Source organism: Bactrocera latifrons, unplaced genomic scaffold, assembly GCF_001853355.1.
Source record: "Bactrocera latifrons isolate USDA-ARS-PBARC rearing strain unplaced genomic scaffold, ASM185335v1 scaffold_297, whole genome shotgun sequence".
NCBI classification, from domain to species: Eukaryota; Metazoa; Arthropoda; class Insecta; order Diptera; family Tephritidae; genus Bactrocera; species Bactrocera latifrons.
Genome location: NW_017536596.1, coordinates 143,176 through 167,498, shown reverse-complemented (window position 1 = coordinate 167,498; position 24,323 = coordinate 143,176). Strand labels below are relative to the sequence as shown.

The following is a 24,323-nucleotide window of genomic DNA, read 5'->3' as shown; positions in this document are numbered from 1 at the left end:
TATTTACTCATTTAATAATAATTAGCTTATATCTAAAAATATTTCAACGCATATATTCTTGAAAATTACAAAAGTATGTGATGTTATTCTGCAGCCGAATTTAGGTTTCCTTTACTTGTTTTCATCAATTGAATATAACCTGTAACAGTTTATATATTATATTAATATATAATCGCTTTTTCATATTTACTTGCAGTTCCATATTCAATAAAAACTGGCCTGGAACATAATATTTCGCATTCCGAGTAACTGAGCTACATAACACAAATAACTCTTCTTATATGATATGATTTATATATCAACATCGGCCCGGACACCATATATACCTTAACGTTGAGCTGAAAAGACTGGTACTAGTATACGTATCAGTAAAATCTTCAATCAGTTCAGTATACTGCATTAGTTCCATTTCTGAAACCATTCATTTCTTTCACGCCATTACCCTTCGTAAAACTGCAAGTATCACAGTCCTTTTATAATCGTATTAAACATAACAACAGTTTAAAATTGCAAGTATTCAACAAAGCAAGAACTGTAGTTATGCAACCTATGTGGTCTTCGGCTGCTGTTGCTGCTGCGCATATTCAAGCTGCTTTGGTAGCCGCTGCTGCAGTCGTTAGCAGTAGCAATGGCAATAGTAGGATTAGTCCTATTAACTACAAATCCGCCAATTGCAAGACTATAATAAATAGTAATAGTGTTAGAAGTAGCGGCGCAAATAGAAGCGTCAGCAAAGGAGAAACGCAGTCGCCAAAACATTGCGATAGTATTGCAGGTGATAACTTTTCATTGGCTTCTTCTGTGCCAATATACTTATATTCTACCGATGGTGGTGTCACTCCTCCAGAATCTCCCATGACTCATTTGAACTCGATTTATCATAATAAATTTCGTGTATCACAAGTAGATATCGATAACACTGTTAGTTCAAATGAAAGAGGACAATCAGAATTAAATGAAATAACTACATTTAATGCAATTGAAATGGACGAAGAACCCAATGAGCAAGGTATTTCGGTAACAGATACACCGCTCAATTTATCTAAACATCAATTGTCACCGTGTCCTTCACCACCATCTTTTACATCCAGCTCCCCCGGATTACACAAACAGCGTGAAGTATTGGCTTTACTTACGTCTTCTTCTCCGATATCTTGGTCGACGCCAGCAGAAACCTCACATGCGGAAATTGAATGTGATGACAATACGAGTGGATTAAAATTAAAGAACTCAATGGAGGTAACACCTGTAGCAGCAGCAGGTTTACCTGGGATATACTTTCCATATACAACGAAAAATCGTATCCAAAAGCATATCACAGTCACAAGAACTTCAAGTACTACAGCTCATCGGTGTTCATCCCCTTGCAATGATCAAAGGCGAACCTGTTTAACTAATGGTGAATTAAGCGAAGCTGGTGCAAATTTATTGGCATGCCGTATGTGGAGCGCAGCCGTTAATGAACCGGATACTATCTCAAATCCAGATCACTTAAATCATCAACAGCAACATTTGTTTCAACCAACGTCAAACCTAGCCTACCGAAGCAGCCCTCAAAGAAGCAAGCCTGAGGATGATATGTCTACAGAAAGTACCCATTTTTCCACAATAACAAAAAACTGTGACTCTATATTGAAATGCGTGGAAAAATTGGAAGAAACGAAACCAGTCATTGATAAATTTCGACCTTTAGCAGTACCCCAACTGCAAGAACAAAATCAAAATGACCACCATCAACACCAAAATGATCATACATTTTCACCGCACGCGCACTCTTTACGTCGAAAACACCAAGAACAACATCTGCTTAAGCCCGATGTTCTCAGTGTTTCTGAATCGATAGAAATTATGTACGAAAATAATCATAAAAACAAAAACCAATCCATAGTGGCAAATAACTGTAAGGGAAATATCTTACACGCTACGCCCCACATAAAACGGCCCATGAACGCTTTTATGGTATGGGCGAAAGATGAACGGCGAAAAATATTAAAAGCCTGTCCGGATATGCACAATTCAAATATTTCAAAAATTCTTGGAGCTCGTTGGAAGGCCATGACCAATGCTGATAAACAACCATACTATGAAGAACAATCCCGACTATCAAAACTACATATGGAACAACATCCTGATTATCGTTACCGGCCTCGCCCGAAACGCACATGTATCGTAGATGGGAAAAAAATGCGTATATCGGAATACAAGGTCTTGATGCGGAATAGACGTGCTGAAATGCGCCAATTATGGTGCCGTGGTAATGCCGTTACAGGTGGGGTAACAAACACTAACACATCGAACTGTGCGGCGGGACAATTACTTAACGATACGGATGTTATCGTTGGCTGCAATATAAAAAGTTCCATTGCGGCAGCTTATCATCTTCAAGATATGGATCATTCAATTAATAACACAACGGCAGCAACATTCGGAGTGACCCAAATAGATAATTCAAGTGTGGTTATGGAAGCAGTGGTCAATTCAAATGAAGCGACATCACTTTGCGGAAATTATTATTACCCGCCTGATAGCATGTCCCCGCACTCTGGCTTTTCTTCAGAAGGAAACACCCTCAGCTTCAGTTCTCGAGATGAGGATTGAAATTATTCGTACAAAAAATATATATCAAATATTATCAAATAGTACCATTATTAAGTTATGTAAAGCAAATACTGAGTAATAATAATTATGTACTTAAGCAATTTTATTGAACAATGTGCCATTCTCACGACGTATACAAAGATCATAAATAAAATGCATATAAAAATATACATGCTTATGACATACTTGTAAGCTTGTGTATATATTGAGTTTTAACACATATTCTAGAATCTTTTCCAAAGTTATGTTATATATAAGCTAACACCTATTCCAAAGCGGTGAAATATTTTTAGTTAATTACATTTTTGTACACATTTCAACATAACCATTTTAATAGTTTGATATATTTTTGTTTTATATACAAATTATATAAGAATAAATTTAAAAGCGAGGAAAAAAGTAAATGCTTCAAATTTCCAACTCGCATCCAACGATATATATTGTGCCATATGCTAAAGGTAAATAGTACATAATGATTCATAAAATTATTAGACATACTCGTGTATACACATTGGGTAGGCTACAATTATGTTCTTTCAACAGTGATTGAAAATAAAGATTATTACGTCTTGAATACGAATATCTCTGTCGATTTTCATTAGATGGTTTAATACAGGTTCACAACAATTACCTGATATACTCGTATTTCTAAATTTATAAACTCGTAATATGTTCTGGTAAAGAATAACTAATAATAGCTTGTCAAAAAGTCTTGCGGTATTTTCGCTAGTTGGTGCTGAGAGCGCGTAGTTCTAGTTTTATTCGCTTCTATGCTATACCTTTTTGGTACCCAAGTTGAGCTGCAGCTGAACACTTTCGCAAACGTGATTATAATAAGTGAGGAAAGAGTGAGATGTGTGCTAGCCAAACATTTTATACTGTAGCAGTTTGAAACTGTTAAATGTGCCGGCTTTGACAAAACTCCATATTAAACAAGTAAGAAAGTGCTAAGTTCGGACGTGAAAATTAAAATTTAAATATATATGAGAAGAAGGCGTGGTTGGTGCTTTGTTTTGTCAATTCTCTTAGTAATTTCGGAATAATACTCTTACGCATCAAGTTTTGTTGAAACTGAATGAGTAGTTCGTGTGATATCAGATTTTGTCTATAGATGGAGTAGAAGGCACTCAAGCGATGTCAAATGAAATCTTCTTTAGAGAAACAGCAACTAGCCATCTTAATAATCTAACATTGGTTATTAAACAGTACCTTAGCTGCTTAACAACTATTATTCGATGAGGTCGCTGAGGTTGTGATGCTAAGTCTTTGAGTGCTGGTACGGTATGCAGTACCGGAACCAGTTTGGTGCGCACTTCTTGATGTCCCGCCAAATGTACTTCTCCTTGAGTGTGCAATAGCTGTCCTAGCCTTTGGGATGGGACAACCAATGAAACGTGTCACTCGACAAAAATTGTTGAGGTTAATACGTGAATTAGCTGGTGGAACTCCTAATTATCGTATTGCTCGTATTGAATCCTTCCGGCGGGCGCTCAAGAGGGACGGCATGCTCATGATCCTGAACAGGGCGTCAACTAAACTTTCTCTTCACCTGTTGTACGCGATGTACTTCAATTCTGTTAGGATGAGCTTCGTAGATAAAAATCCAAATTGCTTCCAAATGCCATATTCGAACTGTTTCAGTGATATCCCTATAGCTGCATTGAATGCTTCAGCTGTTCAAACTACAGCTGCTATGTCCTGCTTGAAGTTGAGTTTAAGAAAACGCTAAGAGGTCATCAAAGTCCAACCCTCTCGAGCTATAGCCGATGTGTCGCTGGTCTGGGTTCCATTGCGAAGTCCAACAGGCATTCCTACCATCTCGAAGAAGCTGAAGTGTTGTGACCCCTGCGTTCCCGATGTCTCTGGAAACACTGGAATCTGATGATACATGAGAATGCGATTGATATGGGAAATAGTTTTCTTACTGTAATAAACCTTCAGTGACAGGTAGTTGGTAAGGGCTCATTTGCGCATTGAATCGCCTGAAGCTTACAGTAATTCGCGAACCTTCAACCTTTGTGGTTGTCATGTAGATGAGACCGGACACCTGCTGTGCTCTAAGAGGCAGAAGTGATGTCGTGCTTAGTGGTATCAATGAAACGATAAAGACTACAAGAGCTTTAAGCGGATGTTGGATAGATGTTGGAGAAGGGCCTGCTGATCCAATGTCGAACTACCTCGTTTCAGAAAATTGTCCAATCGTTGTGAGTGATGTTAGCGGTTGGGTGTGCCGATTTTTCTTGAGATCTATCAGCAGGCCATAGTGCAGTTTCCTTGGCTGGTTACAGACTTGTTAATACAGAGTTTAAGCCATCGATGGGCTCTCTCATCGATAAACACAAGGACCCAATGGTGCTGCAGTTCGAGATGGTGCTCGAAACCCTCTACAAGTTGCTTAACTTGTGCAAAAAGGGTAATGATCAACGGAATTGGTGAAACAATTAATGCCGTTAAAATTTAGATAATATATTTTTATTGTGCTGGTGGTACCCTGAGGATATCGGAAATCTCCTTGAGTAAATCAGCCGTTAAGGCACCGACAGCTCTATGTTATCCCTATGTTTAGCGAAATTAACTGTTCCTCCACCTGAATGAATCAGTGCGCGGAGTTGTTGATACTAAATTCTAAAAGTTTGAGTTGTGTGACTGCATGATATGTGCATCATTGTTACGTTGAGGTATACATAATGATTTTTGCAGTTGCCCGCTACTTCATTGAAGTTGATGTTTTATCGTCTTATGCCATGTTCCCCTAATAAACATGGTTTCACTGCTTGTAATGAATGCAGTATGTTTTTATTAAATACCAAAAACTAATTAACACAACAAATAAAAAATTTGTTACTGTAGCTTTAGAAAACGGTCCTTTATGTTATTAATTGCTTTCATGGTCGGCTCGAGACTATTAAGAAGAAACGACCACGTCAACTCGTTCAACTCCCTGCGGTTTCACCGTGGTGGAAATCGTTGAAGACGGAGTTGCCACAGCTTATTTTACAATTTCGCATCGTCTTTTAACACCAGAAAATGTAATCATAGCTGTATGCTTAAGGCGAATTTATGTACCGAGCTATCGCAGTTTAGGCATTCTTTATCGTCAATGCGTGGTTATCTTCCAATTTTCTATTATTTGTTACACTGTATGAGCAGGTGGAAATAGTATTCCTCCTTGGTACATTAAAGCTGAAAGCGGCATGGTATTGTCCACTTATTAAAAATATTCAGCCCAGAGATGTCCGTCAATAGAGGCTTGAGTCATGTGTAGAAGTTCACGTAAGTGAGGAAAGTTTTCCGACTGCCATTCATTTGGCCAGAAGCGATTCTTTTACACATGGGTCAAGCAACTCACTACTTCTGGTCATAGACTAAGTACCCTCTGGGTAGCCAACGAACATCGGTTTGAAGGCGAGCTAAAGTGAGAAGGAGAACCACGCCAACGGTTTAACGTTGGCTTTGGGACCCGCCACGTAAGATACGCACCACTGAAAACTAAACAACAACGTCGGATGAAACAACCCGCTTTTGATGATGACCATGGCGAACGCATTAAGGATAACGATTTGAGGGCATGCACCTGGAATGTCCGGTCCCTTAATTTGGGAGATGCCGCTGCCCAGCTGGTTGATGTCGTGAAAATAGAGGTTGACATCACCAACGTCCAATAAGTGCGAGCACGGATTGAGGAAGACTCTGTGACCGATTGCTGATATTCCCCTGGTGGATGAGCGTCTAGCCACAATCCGCACCAAAGCTAAGTTCTCCACCGTATGGATGATTTGCGCACACGCTCCGATGGAAGAGATGGACGATGTGACCAAAAATGCCTTTTATGAGCGCTAGGAGCGCACCTATGAGAGCTTCTCCCGACACGATGTCAAGTTCGTGCTTGGCAACTTTAACGTTAAGGTGGGCAGAGACGGTTTCTTCGACACAACGCTCGAGAAAGTCGGTAAATTCATCCCCAAGTGGGATGAGGCTGATCAACTTCGAGGGGGACCGAAATATGGTTACCTGTAGTACTAGATAGCATAAGAAGATTCATGAAGCTACCTGGCTGTCTCCGGATCGAATAACCACCATCCAGATCGATCATTTTGTGATAGACGGAAGTCACGTCTTCAGTGGTTTAGACGTGCATACGCTCCGAGGTCTTAGTAATGGCTGGGACCACTACCTTACTACAGCCAAGATCCGCACCCACCTCTGTACAGCAAAACCCGCACGCCAAAAAACACAAGGAAGGTTCGACGTCGAGAAGCTGCAAACACAACAGACAGCCGAACGATTTTCTACTCGGCTTGCACTCCTGCTCTCTGAGAGCACTCGTCAACAACTCGGTATAAGGGAACTGTGGGACGGCATTTCAAACTCCTTACGTACAGCTGCAACCAAAACCATTGGTTTTCGGAAAGTACAAAAGAACAGCTGGTACGACGAGGAGTGCCGTGTCGCAGCGGAGAGAAAACAGGCTGCCTACCTCGCAACGTTACGATAGACCACAGCACGTGCGGGATGGGATAGATACCGAGAGTTGAAKAGGGAAGCGAGACGCATTTGCAGACAGAAAAAAAAGAGGCCGAAATGCGTGACTACGAAGAGCTTGACAAACCGGAATTTTAAGAAAAAACAGAAGGCTAGCAGAAGGTTTCAAGACCGGAGTATACTCATATAGAACTCCTAAGGGTGATCTTGTAACCGATGCTCAGATCATACTAAAATTGTGAAGGGAATACCTCTGCAGTCTGCTGAATGACAGTGAAATTATAACGCCAGGAGAAGGCGAACCTGGTTCCTCAATCGATTTCGATGGAGCACAAGTTTCATTGAAAGAGCGTGAAGAAGTTCGAATAACAATTCTCCACCTGGTCCTTCCAACGGAGTGGAAGTTTTCCTCTTCTCTGCTATAGCAATTACACGTCTATGAAACAACAAAGCGACGGGAGCCGACAGATTGCCGGCCGAGCTATTCAAACACGGCGACGAAGATAAGGAGCACGCATCAGTTTTTTTTGGAAAATATGGTCGGTCGAAAGTATGTCCAACGATTGCAATTTAAGTGTGCTCTGTTCAATCTACAAAAAGGAAGACCCTACAATCTGCACCAAGTACCAAAACAACAAATAACAAAGTGACAAAACAATATTATATGCAATAGCCAGTATGTTCACAGGACGTCATCCAGTTAGCACACTTTCGTCGGCATTATGCAATTGCTTCTGATTTTTTTTGTTATTAAATTGCAACTGTTCGTTTGTTTTCTGGTTTTATTTATTTTTTTATTTATTTAGTTAAAAGAGAAATAATTATAAATAATCGTTCCACTTATAGATGTAAAGCACTGGCTGCCAGGGCCTTCAGTCCTATTCGAAGTCTTATAAATGTCCTTATATTTTTATAAGTCGCTTTTCCTGGGTATAAAGGCTTTGTTCCCGCAGAATTCGATTTTTTGTAGTGGTGATCGTGATTACTCCATTCACTAACTTGGATTTCATTTACGTGTGTTTCAACAAGTCTGCGTATATCTTTATCGGTGAAATAGTCAAAGAAGTGAAGTGGTTGTTTGGAAGCTTCTTTAGCTTTTTTATCGGCAACTTCGTTGCCATAAATTCCGATATGGCTAGGCACCCACATTATTTGAATACAGTTACTGCTTTGCAATAGCATGCTACGAATATTGGATATTAAAGGTGCATTATTGGTATTAAATATAGCTTCAATTGCTGATATACTGTCGGTACATATAATGCATTTATTTCCCACTCGGAAAGCAAATTGTACTGCCTCAAATATTGCGGCTGCTTCGGCAGTAAATACCGAGCAGTAGGATGGCAAGGAACCGACCATAATGGTAACACCTGGCTGGTTTGTCACAGCAAACTTTGTGCTGGTGTCTGACTTGGATCCGTCCGTATAATACAAGTTCCAATCATCATTTAAGGACTCTAATACCGCATTAAACATTTGTTTGTACTCATTACTGCTGGTAGTAACACCTAGCTGGTCTGTCACAGCAAACGTTGTGCTGATGTTAACTTGGATCCGTCCGTATAATACAAGTTCCAATCATCATTTAAGGTCTCCAATACCGCATTAAACATTTGTTTGTACTCATTACTGCTGGTAGAATATTTTGGGTACTTAAGTAGGGTGTTGATGAGTGATGAATTTGGAATCTCACTTGGAGGATACTCTGAAGTTTTAAGAAATGATGGGGTGGTTACGATGTTCAGCTGTTGAATTAGACTTAAGCAACTCGTCATAGTATAGAACAATTGATTTGTGAAAAAGTTAATTCATTTCTGCAGTGAAGTAGCCTCGGTATAAGCATCATGGTGTTGCGCATGGTCAGGTAGTTTATATGTGGTAATCCAGCTTCTGATAGAATTGCCTTAATTGGTGACGTTGGGAAGGCGCGAATGCTTCTTCTGACTGCTGCGTGATAGGGTGCGTTCAAAAGCCTAATGTTTGTATTAGCGCAATGTCCGTAAATACAAAGTCCGAAGTCAATTTTAGATAATATTAAAGCTTTTGTTATATTGACAAGAGTATTTGTATGTACTAAGCAATACTTAGATGATAAGAATTTAATTATATTCAATCTAGAAAAAAGACTTACTCTAACATATGCTCTTTGAAAGTTAATTTGTTGTCGAATATAAGTCCTAAGATTCTTAATTTATTAGTGTGTGGGAGATCAACGGTTGAAAAGGATATATTAGGAAAGGAGAACTTTTGTTTCCGATATATGTGAAAAGTTTTACATTTGCTAGGCGATATATTAGCGCCGGAAATTTTTGACCAATTACATATTTTATTCAATATATTTAAAAATATGTGTTTAACTTGGTTTAGATCTTGAGTTTGAGAGAATATTAAAACATCATCGGCATAGATGCAGTGTTTGACAGCTCCACTAGAACTTATAATTGTACTTATTTCATTGAACGCAATGGTAAATAACGCAACAGAAAGAGGTGATCCCTGTGGTATACCATTAAACAGATCGTGTAGGCCGGATTTATGCATATTAGCAATAAAAAAAATTTGCGGTGGTTCAAAAACGATTTTATTATATTATATAGTTTTACGCCAATATTCCATTTTTTAAGTTCCCTGAGTACCATGTGAGGTCCAATCCTGTCAAATGTTTTTTCAAAGTCTAAACTTAGCACAGAAACGTGACTTCGGTTTAACAAAGCCGTAGAGGCATAGTGTTCGAAAAATAACGAGCGTCAGTTACTCCTATTCCTTTTTGGAAGCCAAATTGTTGGGGTTTTATAAAAGCGTGAGTTACTCCTAATCCTTTTTGGAAGCCAAATTGTTGGGGTTTTATAAAAGCGTTTGCTTTGGCAAACCACATAACTCTTACAGATATTATTTTCTCCAGAATTTTGGACATGCAAGGAAGTAAGGATATGGGTCTATAATATTCTATTTGAGAGGTAGGTTTATTGGACTTGGGGATGGGAAGGATGGAAGCTGTCTTCCACTCCTGTGGATAGATTCCCTCGTTGAAGATTTTATTTTAAAGAGAAATTATTCGTATTTTAAGGGATCGAGGGAGATTTTTAAGGATGGGATAGGAAATTCCAATGCTAAAGTTTTACCAGTCATCGATGCAATTGTTACATCGAATTCACTTAATGTGATGGGAGCATCTGCTTGGACGGTTCTGGGTGAGGGAAATGGGTTATTGTAGTTTTCAGARATTGTTTGGCTTTTTAAGGTGTTGAAATCATTGTGAAAATTATGACTGTTGGAATTATCTGACCATGTGTCCGCAAACTTCTGAGCAATGTCTTTAGGGTTATAAATAGGACTTTGGGCTGAATGTATAAATGGTATGCTGGATCGTTGTGAGGAGCCTGTAAGAATTTTAATATCTGACCAAATTTTTTTTGTGCTCGAAAGTGGGTTGATATTGGCGGTGAGTGTTTCTAAAGCTTTTCGTTTGGCAGATTTTAATTCTTTTCTAAACACGGCGTTCGCTTTTTTATAGCTTATGAAATTATTGTCAGTTTTGGAATGTTTGTATTTGGACCATAATGTTTGTTTATTGTTCCTTAAAATTGTTAGGAGATTTGACCAATATGGCAATTTAGCATAGAAATGCTTGGTACTGGACTGGGGTATCGCGTAGTGTGCTGCTGATCGGATGATTGTTTTAATAACGGCGGCTTCAGCGTTTATGTTTTTTGCCAGGGGTTGGTGTGGAGGCAAGGGTGATGTCGGGATGGGTAAATGTTTTATGTGTAGAGAAGTGAGTGGGTGATCCATCGTTAAGGACGACTAGGTTATGAGAAAGTATTATATCCTCAATGATTTGTCCTCTTTTATTACTAGCAGAAGAACCCCATAGCGGGCTCCAAGCATTAAAATCGCCTAACAAAACAATTGGGGCAGAAACAGTGTTGATGATATTACTAAGGGCCCTATTAGTAAAGTTCTGATGAGGCGGGATGTAGCAATCGACAATAGTGATTTTGAAGCCTATGTCAATTTCCAACGCCAAGCAGGAAATGCTAGAAGTGACCGGGGTGAGTTTATGGTTGATGGAGTTTTTAACGACAATTGCAATGCCTTGCTTACAGGAAGTATTTTGACTGCTATTAGAAAAGTAACTTGTGTAGTTAAGTAAGCCATTTATATTCTACTGTAAAATTCGCATTGTTTATTCTATCGTTTATTATCTGTTGTTAGAGAGGGGAATATTGTAGGTTGAGGTGAGTATATTGTTGGTGTTGTTAGTAGAGGACCTGTAAGGTGAGTAAGCAATGATGAGATCTTTGCGTGGGTTTGAGAGTCATCGACTGATCCTGTTGTTGTTGTATTTGTTATATTTGCTGTGGTATAATTGTTTTCGTTTATTTCTTTTTCTTGTGTTTCGTTATTCATATTGTTGGTAGGTTTGTGGTTTGTTATTGAAGGAGTATTTTCTGTAGAAGTAGAGTTTGTGGGAGTTTATTATTTTCATTTAAGTTGTTGGTCGTAGTTTTTTCTATACTAGCGAATGTAGCAGAGTTTTCATTGAGTGCATTAGTAAATTGGGTTTTTTTTATTTTTATCGCTTCTCGCATGGAGCACTTTTCGTCTGTTTTTATGGTTATTATTTGTTTCATTTGTATAAACATATTTTGTCAGAAGATGCGTGGTTACCTGAACAGTTTATGCAAAAGAAACGTGTACAAGGGGATGGTTGGTGAGGGGGGAGAGCGCACTTGTCGCAAACAGCGGCTTTAGTACATCGGTTTGTTGTATGTCCTAAAAGTTGACAGTTTTTGCACCTCATAGGGTTTAGATAGTATGGTTCAATTTTTTCAGGTAGATGATATTTATCAAAGGTCAGGAGAACGACTCCGCTAGGTACTAGTTTTTTATTAACGTATTTAGGGAATTTGAAAATTGATACAACTCCCTTTGGTTTTAGGTGTTCACTGATTTCGTCGTCTGAGATTTCATTGAGGCATGGTGCGTAAATTGTTCCTTTTGTGTAGTTAAGGAGTTAGTAGTGGAGTTTTATTTCTACATCACATATGCCATATAAAGTTTTCGTAGATATGAATTTTTGAGCTATGTTGTTGTTTTTTACTAGTAATGAAAGTTTTCCGTCTCTTAGTTCTGATGTATTTATTATTTCTGTGCTTATATTTTTTAACGCTTTGTGCACAGCAAAACACGAATATTTGTTTATGGGTTTCTGAGAGTTCGTTGCACTTAGCACTAAAAATCTCGGGTTGTCTTTTATTGTTGGGGTAAGGCTTTGGAAATCGTTATTTTCAAATGCTTGAATTTTTTTTCTTTCTGATTTGGGACTTGTTGATAACAGGGAGAACCTGTTATCACCAAAGGGGTGACCCCCTGGAGGCATGGTTCTTGTTGTTCACTGTACTATAATATATACCCTCTGTTACACGTGCTTTAAATGAAAGTTCTTGATGTTAGAATGCACTTACGAAAAGGGTGTGAGGGAATAGGAAAAAAAACCACCAATAGCACAAAACACAACCGTTCACTTTGGGTATCAGTTGATGACACCGCACTAGCACAAAAAAGGAAAACCATCTTTGGAAACAGGGAGCCCTCCCGTCTCCTGAAAACACCAAATATTGACAACATCAATGCTATCAACAATTTTCTTAAGATATGTAAGATAAATAACATTTAATATTGTAAGCAAATAAAAACTAAGTATTAATTTTACACTTAATTTTAATTAGACAGAACTATTGTAATAGATAGCCGAAGACCCTAGTAGCCAGTGTTTAATCTTTGTGTATTAATTATTAATAATTAGTTCTCATTTAAATAAATAAATAAATAAATACAGGTAAATAATTTAATTTGTAAAACGTCAAAAAGAGGATCGAAATCCAAGTAATTTATTTATTTAGAAAAAATAAAATCGTTATATCGTCATATATGTGTAGTATATGCGTGTTGAGGGAAGCATCGTCCCGATATTACACTGCGTAAATTTAATACGCCACATACTAATAAAATCTTTCCAATCATATGGGGTAAAATTACCCGGATGTTATAGAGTTGTTATAGGAGGCAAGGTAAAGTTTATCCATTTTAGGCAAAAAGATACACTAATATCAATGAAACACGCTCTCTCATTTACATGTTGCAAGAGTATAATAATGTCCCGTTATATGGTGTTTGCTATTTTTTATTCTTTAGAGAAGATTTTTTTGTCATCAGGTTTGCATATGCAAATGCATTTATTTTCAAAGTTCGAAAAGGATTATTAGTTGGAACGGTAACATAGTCGTGTGAGCGGTGTAACCGTTTTTGGAAGCCACATTCTAGTATTGTGTGTGCCAACTGCAATTTTTTAATACAAATGTGTGAAAAAACTATGCTGCTTTTCGCCATTTCAAAAATGAGTTAGGAAATTCGCATGTCGCCATCCTGCGCCGACTTATACTGCCCGGATGTTTACTGTTGACAGTCATAACTTTGAAATCATAAAAATTTCGAAAATTTTGAAACAAGTATCAACACCCACAACAATACCAGCCTCGAAAGCATACGCTAAATAACTTACAGAAAACCCACTGGCTGGAATTCACGGTAAGTTTATTGATGCGTAGCACCACGAAAGTATGCTCTCGATGTTGGAGATGCTCCTCATGAGTTTAAGAAGCGATATGAGGTCATCAAAGTCCAAGCCTCTCGAGCTGTTGCCTATGTGGCGCTGGTCCAACAGGCATCCCTACCATCTCGAAGAAGCTGAAGTGTTGTGACCGCTGTGTTCCCGATGTCCCTGGAAACACTGGAATCTGATGATACATGAGAATGCGATTAATCTTGGAAATAGGTTTTCTTTCTGTGGAGACTATGAAATAAACCTTCAGTGACAGGTAGTTGGTAAGGGACCATTTGTGCGTCGAACAGCCTGAAGCTTACAGTTGTTCGCAAACCTCCAAGCGCCAAGCGTTGTGTGTACCATGTAGATATCAGGTTTGAGAGTACCATGGAGATAGAACAGTAATTCGCGATTCTCCAAACTTTGAAAGTCCTATGTAGATGGGACTGCGATGAAATAAATCTTCAGCGACAGGTGGTGGTGCAGGGACCATTTTCGCGTTAAATCGCCTTAAGCTTACAGTAATTCTAGAACCTCCAAGCTTTGTGAGTATCATGTGGATAGGACTGAACCTGTTCTAGGGTCGTATTACCCTAAGCTGTAGGAGCGAGTTGATGTTAGCGCAAATGTTTAAGCACCGGACGCCTACTGTGCCATCATAAGCAGAGGTGAAGCCTTCCTTTGTGTTATAAGTGAGGAGGTTGGAAAGGACCTGCGGATATGAAGGGATTATGGCCGGTGCATTCTCGATGTCTTCTGTGTACAATTGTGGCACTTGTATACCTACGTGCGGAAAGTATAAACCGAATGTGACAGCGCACACACACGAGATTACTGAAACGTTATAAAAATGTATTATTCAGTATATTAGAACGAATTATTCTTAAAAAAAAAAAACACTTTATTTCTGGTGAGTCACCACACACACACACACAGCGCGCATAAGTATTTATCCGTATCATTATGGCGATGGATGGACGGACCACGACTTCTTATTGGCGACACGACGACATGAGCATAACGATTGAGATATCAAATCTTCTGGTTCACTAATGGAATTGAATAAGCCTAATACCATTCGGATCTCTATAATGGTTTGGGTGGTGAATATTAGAGATGAGTTGTTGAGGATCGTGTGGTTTTTGTGTTGTATGATTAGCAGTGTTTGATGCGTGTGGGTGTAGTAGTGTGTGTTGTGAACTGTTATGTGATGAGGTGGTGTGACTTGGCGTGATGTGATATAGAATGTGGGATATTGTGGAAAGCTCATAAGTCATGTGGACGTCCCGGCCCCCGAGTCTAGGAGCCTTTGAAGCTACTGCAGTGTATTGACTACAGCGCTCAACCTCGTTGAGCGTCGTTGTCGCTCGCGATGAGTGTGGCGTGGCGGAGACTGCCGTGAACGTTTTTTTGGTGGTTTCGTGCGTTGTCGCTAAACTTGATCGCTGCGTGGTATGTTACGGGTGTCGGTGCGTTTTTCCGACAGATTGGCTCGGCTGGGAATTCGGTGGAACAGAGTGTGATGCGGCAATATTTACAGGTACCATCGGCCCAGCACTCTATCGTGGCGTGACCCTGTGCCAGGCAGGTCATGCAATGTAAGTGGGTTCTTTCAACCTGTTGTATTTCAGAAAGTTTCATACTCTGGAATATGGTGCATCTTTTCAGGGCGTGCGGGCGATGGCACAAGCTGCAACGTGGAGGCCTCTGTGGCTCCAATAGTTGCTCTTACCTTATCTCCCTGACTGCTGCGGCGGATCTCGGTGGTCGCATAACCCTGGTCCTTGGAGCGACAACGGGTGCAGCTGACGCCTTGGGTGTGGCGATTTCGGCCTCAATGATTCGGGCACTATTTGTAAGTCGTTTACGCCCATTTATATGGGAATATGAATATATATTAGAAAGTGGTTTGGCCCTTAATTTGAAATTACGTTATATATACATTTATAATAATTTTATTTTATTCGTTCCTGTTTGAGTTTGTTTTGTCTCTTAAATTATAACGATTTATTTCGAATTTTAATGGTTTTCGAATGGTTGAAGTTTTTTCGCTGTTTGGAAGAAAACACACTTTTGCGACTGATCGAGTAAATGTGCCCGTTTCTGTTCATACATCGAATACTCTTACGTGACCATCTGATCCTCGATGAACCTTTTCAATGCGGCCTAATCACCATTCCGTTGCAGGAAGGCATTCGTCTTGTATCATAACGCATTCTCCTGCATTGGCTTCCTTCTGGGTCCTCTTCCATCGATATCTCTTATGGAGATCATTAAAATAGTCTGCCTTCTATCTGTGACTGAATTCGTGATGGATGTAATTTTAAAGGTCAAACAAATGGATCACGTCAACATAATAGTAGACTACAAAATATAAGTAATTTTTCTAGACAATACTCAAGAAATACTTGGACTAACATTAACAGTCGAAATTATAGGTCTAGGTCTAGGAATGGAAGTAGATAACATGACTCGGGTTGAGGAACCGGGCAAAGCGCAGTACTTTAGCACCATTGGTTTAGCCAAAGGTTATCACCAAATATTAATAGCAGAAAGGGATATCGAAAAGGCACCTTTCGTTACTCCGGCAGGACTGCATGAGTACGTCCATATGCCTTTTGGACTTAAAAATATCCCAGCCACGTTCCAACTATTATTAACGAGATTTTAAGAGAATTCTAAAACAAAATTTGTGTTGTTTATTTCGATGATATTTTGATCTTTTCCACGTCCTTAGAAGAGAATATTCAATCACTTGAAAAATTTTTCGCGAATTTAGCGAATAACAATTTGTTACATTACATTACATCAAGCAAGCAAATGTAGTTTTCTAAAGAAAGAAATCAAATTTTAAGTGCATACTTTAGCAAAAGATGGAATTAAACCTAATACAGAAAAAATTATGGCAATAGAAGAGTTAGAACTTCCGAAAGCAGAGCGACCGCTTAAATGTTTTTTGGGAGCTACAGGGTATTATAAGAAATTTATTAAAGACTAATCGATAGTAGCACATTCCATGATAAAGTACTTAATAAAAGATTATAAAATAAATGCAAGAGATCCACAGTACATAGTTAGATTTTAAAATTTTGAAACACTAATAAATATAAAGGAAAGGATCTTTCTCTACGCCATCAGAGGTGGGTATTGAAACTACAGGAATACAATTTGGAAATAGAATACTTAAATGAAAAAATAATGTAGTAGCTGATTTCTTAAGTCGAAATGAAAACTCATCAAAAATAAAAGAAGTAGAATCTATGCCTAGTGGTACAAACGAAACGTATAATTACTAAAAGATAAAATGAATTACCCTCAACTTAAGGAACACATTCAACTACTAATAAATAACTGCCAAAAATGCCAATAAGTCAAATATGATAGGAATCCAATAAAACCAAAATTTCATTTAACAAAATCCCCTGAAAATAAAAATGAAATAGTGCACATTGATATTTTTCATTTCAAAAAACAATCCTTTGTAACAGCATTAGATAAACTTACAAAATTTGCCGCAGTCTATAACATAACAGATAGAAACTGTCCCACAAAAAAAAAACACAATTTTGATGGAACAATTTCCAAAATTCGGAAAACCTAAAAAGTCGTTAATAAAAATGAATTCAAAGCAGAACAGCTATTGGCATACCTTCGGGATAAAGGAATACAGGTTCACTTCACAAAGCCAAATAGCCATACGAGAAATGCGGAACCTTGAAAGGTTAACCTCAACCCTATTGTAAAAACTAACAGAAATTGAGGACCCTAATCTTTCAACAGTCATGAGAATGTATGTCGTTGGCAAGAGATGAGATGCCTTCCAACGTTTTGAAGATGCAAATAGAAACGTTCAAAAGAAACAGTACAGACAAAATGAACAAAGAAAGGGAAGACTATATAGAAACAAGAGAAGAAGGTCCAATAAAAAGATCTACAAAACTACTACAAAAAGAGTACGGCATAAAGATCAACCGTGTTACCGAATTAATCCACTACAGAATGTTCATGCGACGATTACAAAAAGACCAATGAAATTGGCGTATGTGACCTGGTCTACAGAAAGGGGGCTTAGGTGTTAAAAAATCCATAAAATAAATTTTCACTTTTTAGTTGATTCGGATTGGTGATGCGATTTTTAACAGCTGTTTCCCAGAGAACTAGTTTTCGCACGTTAGCTCCCTTTTCGTAGACCAGGTCACATATATTGAATATCCAAACGTGGGGAATGAAGATACTCTTAGCTTAAGGGCATTTAATGGGGATAATAACTCTTAAAAAAACCAAAACAAAGGACAATTAGTGTGTAATATACGAATAATTTTTTCCAGTGTCAGATATGGGTAACCCATATAACAGTGGTTTTGAGTGAGGAGATAGAAGGAAATTACAAGCGACACCAATTATAGAAGAAGCAGGATATACCATAGTTCAACTATGAGAAGTAGAGATAGTACGGGATGTAAATACTATTTTACATATAACCAAACCAAAAGACATAGGAAATTAGTTCAAATGATTAAAGAAAATATTATAAAAAATAATATATTTATAAATAACAAAGAACTAAAAGAAAGAAGAAGAAATTATGAAGTCAAAAATAAGGTCAATCCACCCAAAAATTGTATTTTGGGCTTACAATTTATAGCAGGTTTTCTCATACATTCAAGGAGTATTTGTATTAAGTATGTCGATTTTTGATGGATATGACAATTCTCCTTCTTTACTGACGCAGACACCGCGATTATATCCGAGTTAACAGCAGCACGCAGGGTCGTTTCTTCCTTTCGCTACGTAGCGCCAATTACAGATTCCAAGCGAAGCCAGGTGCTTCTACACCTGGTCCTTCCAATGGAGTGGAGGTCTTCCTCTTCCTCTGCTTCCCTCATCGAATACTGTTAAAGATGGAGTGTTCTCGTCCATTCGGACAACATCGGCCACCGCCGCAATGTTGGTTTTCAGACGGGTAATTGATGTTCTAAATTCTTCACCGTCGGGCATGCTCCATCGTCATCGTTTGGGGAATCGGGTTCGCCTTCTTCTCGTTGTGCATTCACTGCCATTCCGCAGGCTGGAGAAGTGTTCCCTACATAATTTTAGTATGCTCTGGGCATCAGTTACTAGATCACCCCCTTAGGTTCTTCACGAGTATGCTCTGGTCTTGAAGTCTTCTGTTATCCGCCGCATTATTTAATGAATTTTTGAGCATTATTCCATTGTCAAGCTCTTCATACTCACGCATTTCAGCATCTTACTATTTCTGTCTGCAAATGCGTCTCGCTTCCTTCTAGAACTGTCGGAATCTATCTCATCCCGCACGTGTTGTGGTCGATCGTAACCTTGCGAGGTAGCCAGTTTGTTTTCTCTCCGCTGCGACACGGCACTTCTCGTGGTACTAGCTGCTTTTCCATTTCCGAAAAAAAAAGTGGGGTAGAACAACGTTCGGCAATCTGTTATGATTACAGCTTTTCGATGCGGTTGCGATATAATACTACAGATAACAATAATTCGGGGCCCTTCGAAGTCGATCGGCTTCAACCCATTTGGGGATGTTTCCTCGTGGAGGCTGAATTTTCTGACCGTGGTGCCAAAGATACTCTCTTTGCTTACCCTGGCGCTTAAGTCGCCAAGCACGTTTTTGACATCATGGCGGGAGTAGCTCTCATAGTTCCAAGCGCTCAAATGCATCAATGCATCTTTGGTCACGTCGTCCTTTTCATCCCCCGGGGCGTGAACGCAAATCAGCGATATATTGAATAACCTCGATTCGATGCGGATTGTGGCTGGACGTTCAGCCACCGGGGTGAATCACAGTACTCCGCGACGGAGTCTCTCTCCCACTACAAATCCCACACCAAACTTGCGCTCCTTTATATGGCCACTGTAGTAAATGGCACAAGGATCTACTCACCTCAGTCCTTTTCCCTTCGATCAGGTTTTTAGACGGCGCTGATGGCAGCGTTCACTCTAACTAGGACATCAACCAGGTGGGCAGCGGCACCTTCTCAATTAAGCGACTGAACATTCTAAGTGCACGCCATCAAATCGTATTCCCTAATTCGTTTGCCATGGTCATCATTAATAGGGGGCGACTGAACATTCTAAGTGCACGCCATCAAATCGTATTCCCTAATTCGTTTGCCATGGTCCTCATTAATAGGGGGGTCTCTTATCCGAGTATGGTTGTTAGTTTTCATTGGATGCGTTTTTTTATGTTGCGGGTTCCAAGTCCAGCGCATAATCCTATGTAGGGGATGTTCGCTTTCTCACTTCAGCCCGCCTTCAAACGGACGTTCTTACGCTACCCAGAGGATACTTTGTCATAGGCGGGAAGTCGTGAGCTGCGTGAGCCATATGGAAAAGAATCGTTTCTGGCCACTTTCCTCACTTGCGTGAGCATCTACACTAGACTCCATCCTCCAATTAAGCCTTTATTTTCTGAATGAAGTGCTTGAATTTTTTCTGCTTTTAAGCAACATGGTTGGTCTTCCTTTTGTTTGGGATTCGAGGGTTTGGGATTTCTTGGTGTAGTTGTAGCTATTATCCTCCTATTTTTTTAAAATGATTTTGCTTCATATTTTGAAAATTGGTAATATGATGCAATTAGTGAATTCGTTAACAATACGCATAACTAAATTAGCTTTCACAGTATTTTGTCGTATGAGCATTCGACCGACAATTGATGCAAATTTATGTTGTCTGACAAGATTGTTCCTGTCAGAAACCGATAGTTTTTTACTTTCTCGCAATCTTTTATGACCTCCCTTACAAATTACACATAATGGTTGCCATTTATTAGTTTGGTTTGACACGAACGTGTGACTTTTATTATATGTCTATTGTATTGCTGGCTTAAGATTTAAACAAGTTTTTACTTGAGTAATTTTGATGACTTTTTAGACTTATATTTTTGTTGTTAATTCGCTCAGCTATCTCGAATTGAGCAGTGAGGAATGTTTTCGTTTGTTCCCATGTTTTCTTTCCACTAGTGATTACACTGGCCTACAAAAAAAATGTTTAGTTTTGGTGCAGCTCTGTGCGCATCAGTGGTCGGTATAGTAGGTAGGATGAACCACATAACCGCTACTAGATGTCAGCTGACACCTCTAGTTTACCTACAATTCTCATTCTAATTTCCCCGTATAGTATGTTTGCAAGCACTTGCAAGCCACCGCATCGCGCATGGCATACACTAAGTAATGTAAGCTTGTATGGTACTGTCCTGCGTGAGGTCAGCCGTTTCAAATATTGGTTTCTAGCAATTTATGTGAATAAACCAATTACACTGGCCTAAAAAAAAAATGGGTTGGTGCAGCTCTGTGCACATCATTAGTCGGTATAGTAAGAAGGATGAAGCACATTCCCGCTACTAGATGTTTTTTCTTCTTTCTCATTAACAAGGGCTGTTATGGAAAATGTGACTCGTTTTCTTGTATCAACTCATAAAATACATCCAAAATCAGGTATAAAATCTTAGGTACCAAAATGAGTGTAGGCCTGTGTTATTCCCACCGTAGCAAAGCAGCATCAGGGAATGTTTCTGCGCAAATAGTTACTATCATAAGGCCCCATGGAGATATTTTGTGTTTTTAACACTGAAATGCAATTAGTCACTATTGAGTATAATTTTTGAAATTCCTGGCACTTTTTGAATTTTTTGTAAATGCAATAAAGTTTTTATAAAGTTTTCTATTATAATTTTTGTTTTTTAAAGCGCAGCGCTTGACTGCCTGCTTGTACTTGTGACAGTTTATTATGGTTTATATAAACGGCAGTGAATATGTCCCGCAAGGACGGCCATTGATCATAACATCCATTAAAAACTTCAGTATCACAAGCTGGTACTTTTAGATATATGCCTTTATCTAGGTCTTCTTTTGATATTGTAACTACTCTGGGAGGGGGAGTAGTGGTTCCACTTAGCCCTACTAAATTTATCTGTTCAGTTATCATTCCCTTTGTTAATTCGTACTAGTACTGTATCGTACGATGCCAGAAAACGTTCCTCTATATTAGGTTGTCAAAAAAGTTTTGCGGTATTTTTTTTCAATTGTTCATAAAATTTTTGATGACTCATGCCCAGCTCTTGACCGATGCTACGGCTGCTACTATGCCGGTCTCTTTCGACCAATTCAGCGATTTTATCGCAATTTTCGACCACAGGCCTTCCGGAGCGTGTCGCATCTTCGACCACCTCTACACCAGAATGAAAACGTTGAAACCATTCAGCGATTTTATCGCAATTTTCGACCACAGGCCTTCCGGAGCGTGTCGTATCTTCGACCACCTCTACACCAGAATGAAAACGTTGAAACCATTGTTGTGTGGTGGAAATGGAAACTGTATCGGGTCCATAAACTGCAAAAATTTTATTGGCGGCTAGAGATGAATTTTTTCCTTTATCGTAGTAGTACTGTAAAATATGCCGTATTTTCTCTTTATTTTGCTCCATGTTTGCGACGCTATAACTCACAACGACTTAAAAGAAGAACCAATCAAACACGGGTTAGCGCGTGAAATGAGCTTTCCAAAAAGCTTTCCAAATATCCATAGCATGACCCGATGCGCTGAATGAAACTAGAACTACGTGTTCTCAGCGCCAACCAACGAAAATACCGCAAGACTTTTTTGACAAACAATATATGTATGTCTTCTGCTCTTTATTCAATGCTTTATAAAAAGTGTTACAGTGATCGGATTTAGTTCAAATATGCGCCGTTTCGTTCGTTAATCTGTTTTCATTTAGACAGTAACTTCAGAATACCACTCTCGTATTTGCGAAGAACTCGGACAGCTACTTTTCACAAGCCTCTTTCGAGTCCAACTTTACATCAACAAGGGCCTTAGCCATGGACAGGAACAGGTGGTAATCACTTGGTGCTATGTCCATGCTATATGGTGGATGCGATGAAACCTACCATCCGAGCTCCCGTAGCTTCTGATGAGTCATCAGCGAAGTGTGTGGTCTGGCGTTGTCCTGGTGGACCACTACACCATTCCTGTTGGCCAATTTTCACTTCTGGTCGATCGCCTGCTAGAAGGCGGCACCCAAACATCAAGCTTTTTTGTGTATTCAGCCTTCTGCGGATGGTTTAATATGGTTTGGTGACTAACTTCTATCTTCTGGGCGATGTTTCGAAATGCCACATGCCGGTCTTACTCGATATTTTCCATAATTTGATCGGTATTCGTCGTAACAGGTCTTCCGTCGGGTGGCTTATCCATGGAGTCGTTTTCACCAGCTTTGAATCGTCGAAACCATTCCTCCGCAGCTCGAAGTGATAGAGTACAATCAACCCAAAACACCATTAATCTCACAGAAAGTTTCTCTATCGGATTTACCTTTACCGAAGGAAAGCTTTAAAATAGCGCGAATTTCTGCGTTAGTGAACTACATGTTTACACGTCTATAACTGTTGAACGCAATATCCAAACTAATCTTGCATAGCGTCGCTTTGTAGGTTATGTCAAGACTTTTCAAAGATGTATAGTATTGCCAAATACGAGCTCTATAGTGCTTTATACACAGCCGCGAAATTCAAAAGACAAAAAGGCGGAAAGGAGATATTTTACAACCTAATATTATTAACACTTTCTAATTTTATGTTCAGAACTGATTCCGTGATGTCAGTAATAGGGGAAGCTTGAAATATTGTGCAATATCTTATAAAACTATCACTTTCAGTCATGAACCTCGATATTGTAAGATCTATTTATCTTTTTCGTTTCATACTATGCTTCTGAAGGTGTGACTTGTGGTTTATCTGCATCACCCATTTTCGGAATTTCTATGCATATAATACTTGTCAAGGGTTTGCGGTTATTAACAGCAGTTCGGTGATATTACTGCCAAAACTGTTCCAAAATACCGTCAACACATGACACATGAGCATACCTATTTGATTTTATATAATTTAATATAAAACGGGAACGGACACTCCGCCAAGGGTTTGTGTAATACTTATGAACGTATCAGAAAGCTGCGACGAGTATGATAAAATCAAAACAAACACTCGTGCCGAAAACACAATCAAGCCAATTCAGTTTATCATAGACAACCTTGTTGATCAATTCGGGCTGCAACATGACCAATCTGATGCACGATTTCTTATAAGCGGTACGATAGACGCGGGTATAACGATTGAGATATCGAACCTTCTGGTTCACGGATGGAATCGAATGAGCCTGATCCCGTTCGGATCTGCATCTTTTAATAATTTGGGTGGTGAATATTAGATATGATTCATTGGTGAGTGTAGTGGTGTGTGTTGTGAACTGTTGTGTGATCAGGTGTTATGATGTCCGATGTGGGAAGTTGTGAAAAGCTCACAAGTCATGTGAACATTCTAAAAATACTGGAATCTGATGATACACGAGAGAGATATCGATTGGATAAATAGTTTTCTTACTGTGGAGACAATAAAATATATCTTCAGCAACAGGTAGTAGGTCAGGGCCTCCAAGCTTTGTGGGTACCATGTAGATGCGATTCAACTTGTTGTAAGGTCGGATTACCCCAAGCTCCAGGAGCGAGTTGATATCAGCTTAGAGTAATTCGCGAATCTTGAAGCTTGTTGGGTACCATGTGGATGGGACTGGACCTGCTGCATGGTCGGATTATTCCAAGTTCCAGGAG

General features: G+C 39.1%; 1 protein-coding gene across 2 annotated transcripts in view; it reads left to right on the top strand.

The window, feature by feature from the left end:
* Positions 1–3,129, top strand: part of LOC108970308 — a 148,531-nt gene extending 145,402 nt beyond the window's left edge. For both annotated transcript variants that reach the window (XM_018935624.1, XM_018935623.1), the window contains one exon: positions 197–3,129. In XM_018935624.1, the coding sequence (XP_018791169.1) occupies positions 541–2,598 (2,058 nt within the window). In that variant the 5' untranslated portion in view covers positions 197–540 and the 3' untranslated portion in view covers positions 2,599–3,129. The remainder of the gene's footprint in view (positions 1–196) is intronic.
* Positions 3,130–24,323: the final 21,194 nt, after the last annotated feature.